Here is an 11,917-nt window from a genome sequence, read left to right as displayed (position 1 = left end):
TGTAGCAGCTAGGACCTGATTGCTATCATAAGTTGTAGCAGCTAGGACCTGATTGCTATCATAAGTTGTAGCAGCTAGGACCTGATTGCTATCATAAGTTGTAGCAGCTAGGACCTGATTGCTATCATAAGTTGTAGCAGCTAGGACCTGATTGCTATCATAAGTTGTAGCAGCTAGGACCTGATTGCTATCATAAGTTGTAGTTTCACACATGTGCAGATGTATATATTTCTGCAACCAAGTCTCTAACAGAAAATGGGTCTACTCATGATCAAGCTAAACTTATATGGTGACAAAGTCTCAATAACTGTGATATCTTTGTAAGTCACATAGTCTGGCCATGTTTGTGGTAAACTAGAAGTGATTTGTTACCTGAAGGATATATGTTACCATATATGTTGTCCAAAAGAGTTATATACACTCTTGAAAACCTGTTGTGTCTTTAATGAACTCTATTAGGATTCAATGAATGAATAAATGAATAACATGTTAAAAGGTATACAATAATGTTTTCAATTAAAACTTTAATGTAATTTAAAATGCTTTAGTTAAGAAGCAGATTAAGGTATCACAAATAACTCCAGGATTCCATTTGTGTATACATATCTGTGATATGGCTAAATCCTGTCTTCACCTAGAAGTTTCATTACATAATACACAGAATTACTGTGACCTTACCTTTAAGCTTTTATTATAATAACCTTTAAGTGAACTGAAAACATATATTATATCAATTTAAACACACAACTGAAAGTCCTATACCAAGTCTTCAACCACCATTGTGTACTTGCAACCATATAACAGCAAGATCAGGCTATAACAGGTTCATACATTTAAAGGGTAAATCATGTCTGTGACACCAAAACAATCAGTTAATCTTCATGTTTCTTTCATCCCCCCACTCTCTATATCAGTATGTAAAGATGTCCCCCTCTCTATACCAGTATGTATAGATGTCCCCCTCTCTATACCAGTAAGTATGTGTCCCCACTCTCTAAACCAGTATGTATAAGTGCCCCCCCTCTCTATATCAGTATTATGTATAAGTGTCCCCTTTTCTATACCAGTATGTGTAAGTGTCCCCCTCTCTATACCCGCATGTATAAATGTCCCCCCCTCTATACCAGTATGTACAAGTGTCCCCCCTCTCTATATCAGTATTATGTATAAGTGTCCCCCCCCTCTATACCAGTATGTACAAGTGTCCCCCCTCTCTATCCCAGTATGTATAGATGTCACCCTCTCTATACCAGTACGTATAGATGTCCCCCTATCTATATCAGTATGTATAAGAGTCCCCCCTCTCTATACCATTATGTATAGATGTCCCCCCTCTCTATATCAGTATTATGTATAAGTGTCCCCCCCCCTTAATCCCGTATTGATAAGTGTCCCCCCCTTCTATTCCAGTATGTATGTGTCCCCTCTCTCTATACCAGTATGTACAAGTGTCCCCCCTCTCTCTACCAGTATGTATAGATGTCCCCCCTCTCTATACAAGTATGTATAAGTGTCCTCCCTCTCTATACCAGTAAGTATGTGTCCCCACTCTCTATACCAGTATGGATAAGTGTCCCCCCCTCTTTATACCAGTATGTATAAGCGTCCCCCCTCTCTATACAAGTATGTATAAGTGTCCTCCCTCTCTATACCAGTATATATAGATGTCTCCCTATCTATACCAGTATGTATATGTGGCCCCCTATCTATACCAGCTCTATATCAGTATGTATACGTGTCCCCCCTCTCTATTATAGATGTCCCCCCTCCCTATACCAGTATGTATAGGTGACCCCCTATCTATACCAGTATGTATGTGTCCCCCCTCTCTATTATAGATGTCCCCCCTCTCTATACAAGTATGTATAAGTGTCCCTCCTCTCTATACCAGTATATATAGATGTCTCCCTATCTATACCAGTATGTATATGTGGCCCCCTATCTATACCAGCTCTATATCAGTATGTAAAGATGTCCCCCTCTCTAAACCAGTATGTATAAGTGGCCCCCTATCTATACCAGTATGTATATGTGTCCCCCTATCTATACCAGGATGTATAGGTGGCCCCCTATCTATACCAGGATGTATAGGTGGCCCCCTATCTATACCAGGATGTATAGGTGGCCCCCTATCTATACCAGCTCTATATCAGTATGTATAAGTGGCCCCCTATCTATACCAGTATGTATACGTGTCCCCCCTCTCTATTATAGATGTCCCCCCTCTCTATATCAGTATTATGTATAAGTGTCCCCTTTTCTATACCAGTATGTATGTGTCCCCACTCTCTAAACCAGTATGTATAAGTGGCCCCCCTCTCTATATCAGTATGTAAAGACGTCCCCTCTCTCTATATCAGTATGGATAAGTGTCCCCCCCCCTTAATCCCGTATTGATAAGTGTCCCCCCCTCTTTATACCAGTATGTATAAGCGTCCCCCCTCTCTATACAAGTATGTATAAGTGTCCCTCCTCTCTATACCAGTATGTATATATGTCCCCCTATCTATACCAGCTCTATATCAGTATGTAAAGACGTCCCCTCTCTCTATATCAGTATGTAAAGATGTCCCCTCTCTCTATACCAGTATGGATAAGTGTCCCCCCCTTCTATTCCAGTATGTATAAGTGTCGCGCCTCTCTATACCAGTCTGTATAAGTGTCCCCCCCTCTTTATACCAGTATGTATAAGCGTCCCCCCTCTCTATACAAGTATGTATAAGTGTCCTCCCTCTCTATACCAGTACGTATAGATGTCCCCCTATCTATACCAGCTCTATATCAGTATGTAAAGATGTCCCCTCTCTCTATACCAGTATGTGTAAGTGTCCCCCTCTCTATACCCGCATGTATAAATGTCCCCCCCTCTATACCAGTATGTATAAGTCTCCCTCCTCTCTATACCAGTATGGATAAGTGTCCCCCCCCCTTAATCCCGTATTGATAAGTGTCCCCCCCTCTTTATACCAGTATGTATAAGTGGCCCCCTATCTATACCAGCTCTATATCAGTATGTATAGATGTCTCCCTATCTATACCAGTATGTATGTGTCCCCACTCTCTATACCAGTATGGATAAGTGTCCCCCCCTCTTTATACCAGTATGTATAAGTTTCCCCCCTCTCTATATCAGTATGGATAAGTGTCCCCCCCTCTTTATACCAGTATGTATAAGTATCCCCCCTCTCTATACTAGTATGTATAGATGTCCCCCCTCTCTATATCAGTATGGATAAGTGTCCCCCCCCCTTAATCCCGTATTGATAAGTGTCCCCCCCTCTTTATACCAGTATGTATAAGTCTCCCCCCTCTCTATACCCGCATGTATAAATGTCCCCCCCTCTATACCAGTATGTATAGGGGTCCCCCTATCTATACCAGTATGTATATGTGTCCCCCTATCTATACCAGCTCTATATCAGTATGTATAAGAGTCCCCCTCTCTATACCAGGATGTATAGGTGGCCCCCTATCTATACCAGCTCTATATCAGTATGTAAAGACGTCCCCTCTCTCTATATCAGTATGTATAAGTGTCCCTCCTCTCTATACCAGTATATATAGATGTCTCCCTATCTATACCAGTATGTATAGGTGTCCCCCTATCTATACCAGTATGTATATGTGTCCCCCTATCTATACCAGTATGTATAGGTGTCCCCTCTCTATACCAGTATGTATAGGCGTTCCCTCCCCCCCCCCCCCCCCCCCCCCCCNAGTGTCCCCACTCTCTATACCAGTATGTATAAGTGTCCCCCCTCTCTATACCAGTATGTATAAGTGTCCCCCCTCTCTATACCAGTATGTATNATAGGTGTCCCCTCTCTATACCAGTATGTATAGGCGTTCCCTCCCCACCCCCCCACCCCCACTCTATACCTGTATGTATAAGCATCCCCCTCTCTATACCAGTATATATAAGTGTCCCCCTATCTATACCAGTATGTATAGATATCCCCCCTATCTATACCAGTATGTATAGATGTCCCCCTATCTATACCAGTATCTATAGGTGCCCCCTCTAACTGAGTAAAAAGTACTCAGATCACTGATTTCATTAAGCTTATGGGTTACAAGTACATGTGGATTCACACACGTCAGTGAATTTTACACATTTATACACACCGGAGATATCACCAGCAATAACTGAGAGGAACACTTACCTGGTCTTAATATATTACAACCTGATATGACATGTTGCCTCTTGTTGACTTTAAATTGAAGCCCCCACCCTTACATTGTTTACAAAACCAAGATAAAGGTACTTATTTACACTAAAAGAACTGTTAAACTGCTCATTTCAATAATTTCCATATGTATTTGACAATGCATCAGTAAGCACACATCCAAAAGTTTATACACATACACAACTGCACATACATCATATTTACCCTTTTATAAGACTTGTGCTTGACTTTAGTAGAAACATCTTCATCATGGTCGAGTAGACATTCATCACACTCACAGGGAGGGGGGTCCCCTTCCTCAAACTGTCCAAACTCATCGCTTCCCACAAGAGGAGGAACGATATCACTAGTCTCGCTAAGTACATTTCCATTAAGAGTTTCCGTGTCTGAACTGCCAGTATGTGTATAAGAATGATGATCTTGGTGCACCACATGTTGCTTAACTCTGTCATCTGTCTCATTTAAATTTACTGACAGTTCACCGTCTGTATCTGCCTTGCTTTCCTCCATGTTTACACCCGAGTAGAGAGACGAATCGTGTGCCACCTTCCACCCCGGGTGTTTACCTTCACTGGTACAAAGGGCCGTGGCTGTACTTATATTACTCCCACGACTTATAGCTTTTCTTCCTACAGGGTCAAGGCCACCAATCTGCGTCGGCTTTTTACACCCTTGAATGGCTGTGTATTTAAACTGATTCTCAATAATGGATTGCTCCAAACTATCTGAGTATGACTTCCTATTTTGTGTAAAACTTGTTGTTGAAGGTCTGTCTGTGTGCTTGCCTTTGCTCACCCTCCTTGGTTTTGTATGGGGAAGTGTTGTAGAATCCTTACGAGTGTTTGTGAGTGTAGAGGCATGATTACCCTGGGATAAGGCAGTCCTGGGCTGAGGTGAGGATGACCTATTGTGTGTATTAGTGTTAGATTGTATGCAGTTTGACCCTTTGACCTGTGTATCAATACACTGATGGCCGTTGGCTTTTACCTGCCTATTGTCCAGTCTGTTTACCTTATCAGGTGTAGCTAATGTGGCAGGGGATATTATATCATTATTAGGTGAGGCCACATGTCCAACTTGGACCACACTGACCACAGGTAAAACCTTTGCTATACAACTTAATCCTGTCACCCGTTCAGAAAGGTCATTTTCACAATGATTAGGGGACACAGCTGGTGACAATATAAAGTTTCCATTGGATGGTTCCTCCAGGTGTGAAACGTTTTTACCTGCAACAGTTTCAACTTGTTCTGAAAAAGCTAATATTTTGTCATTAGCTGACTTATCCACACTTAATCTGTTCTTTGGATTTTCTACCTGCTGTAAATCCGGTTTACTTATATGAACTTCAACTTGTCTCGAGATGCCCCAAGGTACCTCACTATCAGTTGGCCTGTCCAGGCCAGATCCTTCCCTTGACAATTTGACCACTGGTAAATCCTTTTTATCTATAGCTTGACCATATCCAGGTCTGGGTACTGAGATTGCAGTATTAGGAAATTTAGCTGTAGATCTTGTCTGTGAGACATTGACCAGAGGTAATCCCTGACAATGTTTATCCTGTCCTCCAGATATTTGACTGTTAGGTAAGGACACAGATAAACTGACCGATGAATTGTCTCCCTGTTCTGAAACTGTTATCCCATCAACCTGTTGAATGGTTTTATCAGCACGTTTTCCATCTGTCACAGGAGTTTCATGTTTTGCTTTTGCAGCAGTAGCCTCTGGATATGGCACTGTTGTAATTTCACCTGTGCCCTTTTCCACGTTACATATAACAAGACAGGTAGAACGCATGTCCTTTGGTGTGTCTTGTTTAAAAAGGTTTATCTCATTAAAAGTTAAGGGCAGGGAGGTGACCAATTTGTCAGAATTTGTTGACAGTTTTTTGACCAGGTGTAAACATTTGTCAGCTGTGTAAGCATTACCTGTAACATTTACGTTGTTATGCCTGCCACACACGTCCAGGTAATTTTCAGGTGATGGGCTTAATTGCGTGATCGGTTTGTCACATTCTGCGACAGATACAGTCTCATCCTTGTCATTACAGACTGGCATGGAAGAGGTCACATTAAGTCTGTTTGACTTTAAACTTACAGCCCACTTTGATGGAATGATGGAGTGATGAGTAGGATTAACGGTCCCAGATTGGCTGTTTCTCCCTTCTATAGCTGACTTAGCTCGCTTCTGTATCCAGAGTATGCTGGACTTTTTGAAATCAATTCTGCCATTCGTAGAAGTGATTTGCTCCGGTTTTAATAGTCTCTTATCTAGTTGGCAGATTTTGTTGGTGCACCATAACGAAGGGTATGGTTTCTGACAAGATGTTAACAAAGTACCAGTACTAGTGTCACCACTGCTGTTGCTATGCCACGGTGCGTCATTTGATTTTAAACTCATGTTAATGTCGCAGCTTTCTCCACTCAGCAACAGATGCTGGCTATATTTAAGAAAACCTTTGATAGTTTTTTGTATGCCATTTTTTTTGCTATCACTTTTTGAATGTGCTTTTTCAGATTTTAATTGTGTATCCACAGCAGTGTTGAAACGACTGTCAGTCTGTAGCTCCTCTGGGGGGTGTACACAATGCAGATCAGTTGTTTTTTGTCTATGTAGTAATGGTGTGGCCTGTTTTTTATCTGAACCAATGCAGTCCTGGCTTATTACAGAGCCTTCCTTGACCTCAGGAATATTAACACAAGTATGTTTGTTACCCCCAAGGCTACTGGGCACACTTTTCCTAATTGGGCCTGACCCAGCTGAAGGTGGGTGATGATTGCTGTACTCATCACCTGTCACAGGTCTGTAGCCATCAACTGACACCAGCCTGTCACACACAGCAGTCCCTGTGGCTGTCTTGCTGTTCATCGCAGTTGACAACCGTCCACACCCACGCATGCAAACATCTAATTCATCAGGTCTTGGCAAATCCTCTTTATCGTCTTTAACTAACGAAAACTGTACAGTCTTTTTACAACGGTTTATTTCTTTATGCATGCCAGATTTATTCAAAATGCTGTGAGGTCGCGGATGATTGACCACATGCTGCTGAGGTATAAATGTTTGATGAGATTGTTCATCGTTGCGTTCAGGCCATTCTACAGGCATTGTGGTTTTGTCAGTTTCCATGTTGTTGTCGACCACTGCCTGACATGGTAAAATACTATCTAAATCAATGTGTTTATACTGTTTGTTAAGAATGTCCTTGATATTGTCAGTACTACCAACCAGACCTGGTTTGGTTTTGTAGTTTGTGAGTCCCTTCATTTCCTCAAATGATTTTAAATCAGAAGTATCTTTATTCGTCTCAATGAACATTTGTTGCTGTTGTTTGAAATGTTCTCTAACTGCGTTGGCATTGAAGACTTTACGTACGAGAGGCACGGCTGGTAGTACATCCTTTCCTTCTGTCATTCTGTGTTGAGGCACGGCTGGTACATCCTTTCCTTCTGTCATTCTGTGTTGAGGCACAGGTTTCTGTACATGTTCCTCTCCTGCCAACTTTTTTAGTTGTAGCTCTTCTGTTTGTTGTGAAGGTTGCTGGTTACTGTTGGGGGTATCAACAACAGTCTCCATGACAACATCTGGAGTCAGAGCCCAAATTGACCTTTTCAAGTCATCAATATCTTCTAGCACCTTGTGTACCAGAGAACTTTCCTGTCCAGCTTTGTTAGGTACCAATGTCAGTACTATGGGAGTTTTCTTTAACTTGGAAGTCTTGCCAATAATACATTTTTCACAGGGGCATATCTCCTTGTCTTCACATGTTGTGGCCTGCTCATTACGAATCTGTTCCACTGCTTCTTTTCTTTGTCCCAAAATACACCTTTCACATGGACAGGTTTCTGGGTCCTCACATGCTGCTTGGTTTTTAACTGAACAATTTTCTTTTCTTTTATTTCTACCATGTCCCAAAATACATCTTTCACAAGAGCAAATCTCCTGATCCGCACAAAGTAGACCAGTTAATCCCTCTGTTATACCTCCACCGGTATTTGAACCACTGTATGTAGTAACGACAGACATTGTTTCCACGTCTTAATCTGCTTTTTCCATTTATAATCACAATGAGACTCGTCTTATCTTGTTGATAATTAAAATCCTGATTTAATACTCCCACGTATATAAATCGGACTAGCTATTTGACTGTAGAGAGACTTTCTGATACACACAAATATCTTAAGTGTTTCAGCAAAGTACCCACTTATTTTCATACTTCCTCAAACAATGTTTTTTTAAATCATGCGAGTGATCCATCAACATTTCACAATGTTAATTCCATGTCTATTTGGTTCTGTTGACAGTCTCTAGCAGTAGAGATGATGCCTGTTGATTAAGTCATCTTTTGTGACAGAAACATGTTGTTGTTTACACATTATGTGTATTCAGTCTAATTAATACTTCTTCTGAAAAACATCAAGTCAGAATACACAGCACAAGTTTAATGTCCTCATCAGCTGCTATCTGGTGATAATAAAACACTGTATGCTTACTGAGTACATGTACAACTATCACTATAATTATCACCATCATAATGTGCCTCCCCTGTGTGACACTATTTCCTCGGTGGACTCCCCTATTAAAGCCATGCAGTATGCAGTCCTACTATTTAAAATATTCAACAACTGCGGTGGTGATCGTTATGACAGCGGTAAAGCATGTCTCTTAATTAATATTCCTCAGCTTGGCCAGGTATTTCTCACAAATTGTACGAGACTTTATCACACCTATCTATTATAACACATATCTTACTCGTTACATCGTTCGTAATTAAGGTATATATTTAGAAAGACTACAAATGGTGCATGAATGCTTAGCTCACAATCAAGTCACTTGACCTGGAGTATATATTAAAGCCCCATTTTCTGTATATTTTTCGCCGCCGCCTCCCGTTTCCGTGGTTTTATCAGAGGTGAGCACTGGTGGTATACATCCTGCCTCTTGTCCTAAATGAAGTCAGGTCATTTTCAAGTGATCAGAAGTAAAAAATTCAAGCCACTTTGTTGTATTTTTACTCACAATTTAAGTATGGTAATATACTACAAATTTTGATATGTTGTGCAACAGAATTTGTTTTTGATCATTGTTTATAAATGCATAAGGTGTATGCAGATTATTTCTATCCTGTATATAGACATAGATTTTCTTTTCTTAAAAAAGAAGAAGAAGAAAATTAAGAAAGAAAACCCTCCAAAAAAAATAATTAAAATTTCATTAAATATAAATCTGCTAAACTTCCAGATATTTACCATACAGAGACAATCGGGCAGGACAACAATAGATTTGTTATAACCTCCCTGGAGTGTGAGGGTGTTGGTCACAGAAATATACTTGAGTGACTCTACTGTTCTTTAACACAAGATTATATCTCTCTCTCAACAATATACAGAAAGATATCTAAATGTTTACACACTCGAGTCGGAGACCTTTTTTATCAGCAGGTACATGTCTTTTTATACAAATAGACCTGTTTTCACAGGTATGGTTTATATGCAGTATTAGGTCTATTTACAGGTTGTTATGTTTGTGTTATGTGAAGATGTTGATTATATTGTTTGTATGTGGTGTATACAGTGTACGTATCATCTGTACACAAATACTTCAAGTGATAATGACTGATGATAGCACGGGCTGCTGGTATTATCACACGTTTCTAGTACAAAAGGTTAGGTAGATACTAGAGAACAGTCCCATAGCTTAAGGTCGAGAGGCCGAATACTCTGTGTTGTATCTCCAAAAAAGGAGAGTTCAAATTTGCTTGGCATGGTTCTAATTTGGATTTGCTTACTCATTATGGATTGTGAATTGTGTTTGATTTCACAAACAAATATACATAAAATGTAGATGTCTAAAAAATTGTGTTTCCGGTTTCTTGATCTTTAAAAGCCCTGTCTCAACATGGCAAAAAGAAACATACTGGACCCAATATCAAATTATCCAGTCTTGAAGTACAGATTTAAGACATCAGTTTAAGTCGTTTAAACGGTTTTACTGCAATGTGATTTTTTTACTTGGTCTGTTACTGCATTATCCTTATATCCAGTATCTAGGGATAATATCTTTAGTAAGGTACGTACCAACCTAAGATGTGTATGTTACCTGATGCACAAACTTGCATTTTACACATAAAAGCAAAATAAAGCCTGTAAACAGTAAAGCTTGTCGGGTGAAGTTTTGGTATGATAAAGGAGTTCAACATTGCATTGAAGAAGACATATCAAGGAATTGTAAGAAAAAAGGAAATCGACTTGAAATATGTTGGTGGTAAGCATCAGGTAGCCAAGGAAATATGCGCAGGGCCCATTATATAAAACTACGATGTCAAGACAGGAGAAATTGGTGAGGAAGAATAAAGACATTAGCATTATCAAACCTAGCTGCTACAAAGTAATTCAATAATTTATATGTATATATTTTTTTCTAAGACAGATTCTGATTATATGGTAAGCATAAAACTTGTCAGTTAAAATATGTCACTATGCGATTAAACATAAAATCTATTTTAAAGAGCATGTCATTTTAGCTTGAACTGAACCATATCCAATAAGCATGCGATAATAAACTAACCTGACGCCATCAACACATGTAAATGAAATCTATAATAGTGCCATTAGTCCAGTAGCAACTAAAAGCATTATGCCTGTCAAAAATGTTACATTCAAATTAAAATGATCATACAGTTGTGGGACCGCACAACACACCAAAAATACCATGCACACACCGTCCGCACATCGTCCACACATGGTGCGCACAACTGTGCGATTTAACAATCGTTCGCCCCGTTGTGTGCTTCTCTCCGCACAAATGTGCGATTCGGTAGAATTAGTTGATCAATATTACAGAATGAAAAAATCTGGAGCCCTCGTATAGAATAAGGAACACTGTTCATATAAATTGCTCATCAAGTTAATTAGGATTATGTTTAGTTTTACAATGCGTGTTACACAGCATTACAGTGACCATTAAACTGTCAAGAATGGGTTTAGCTTCCAGGTAACATTTTTATGATTGACCAGAGTTTTACCTGACCCATGCCTTACAAAGAGAGTTGATATGTGATACCGTATGATCGTTATGAAAGCACAACTGGAGTTAAGTATTTGTTATTTGCATTCGTTTTGGTCTATTAGCACCCAGACTTCACCTGGATTTTCACACCTTGGCTATAGTTACGTAAGTGCCCCGGCTGTGGAAAACTACGGTCCAGGTACAGGTACAAAGGGGCTATGTTTACCTGTATACGTGACCGTGTCAATACGTGCATGTGCTATTTTACATGCGTCGATTTGGGTCGCTTAAAAAACACCGAAAACACCATTTCTAAATTTTAGAAAACATAGATAGAAAGATCAGTTGATATATGTAGCTAGAATATAGAAATATACTTAAAAATCAAGTTTATGTGTTTAAACACGAGGCCGTATTTATTGTTCAGCCATTTAGCAATTTACACCAACCATGATTCAGTCATCGCACAACGACGTCCATCGTCCGCACAAATGTGTGCAAACAATAATCGTCCAGATTTCAATCGTTCGCACATCGTGCATACATTGTGCACACTCTGTGCGCACACTGCACATCGTGTAACGTTGTGCGTCCCCACAACTGTATGTATTGATAAATAACCAAGAGGCCCAAGGGCCTTAGCGGTCACACTGAGTTACATTATTGGTACTGGTAACTCAATTTCATTGTTGAGATGTGATGTGGAAATCAACATGTAAACT

At 39.9% G+C, this 11,917-nt stretch overlaps 1 protein-coding gene across 4 annotated transcripts in view; it reads right to left on the bottom strand.

The window, feature by feature from the left end:
* LOC110444279 overlaps positions 1-11,917 on the bottom strand; it is a 125,655-nt gene that overhangs the window by 46,169 nt on the left and 67,569 nt on the right. The window contains exon 1 of one of the 4 annotated variants that reach the window (XM_021488673.1): positions 4,392-9,111. The exons of the other annotated variants lie outside the window; for them this stretch is intronic. Within the exon in view, the coding sequence (XP_021344348.1) occupies positions 4,392-8,213 (3,822 nt within the window). The 5' untranslated portion in view covers positions 8,214-9,111. Of the gene's footprint in view, positions 1-4,391; positions 9,112-11,917 lie in introns of those variants that run through there. 4 annotated transcript variants of the gene reach the window in all.

Source organism: Mizuhopecten yessoensis, unplaced genomic scaffold (assembly GCF_002113885.1).
Source record: "Mizuhopecten yessoensis strain PY_sf001 unplaced genomic scaffold, ASM211388v2 scaffold2039, whole genome shotgun sequence".
Lineage (NCBI taxonomy): Eukaryota > Metazoa > Mollusca > Bivalvia > Pectinida > Pectinidae > Mizuhopecten > Mizuhopecten yessoensis.
The sequence above is the reverse complement of the archived record's forward strand: the minus strand, read 5'-3'. Positions and strand labels throughout refer to the sequence as shown.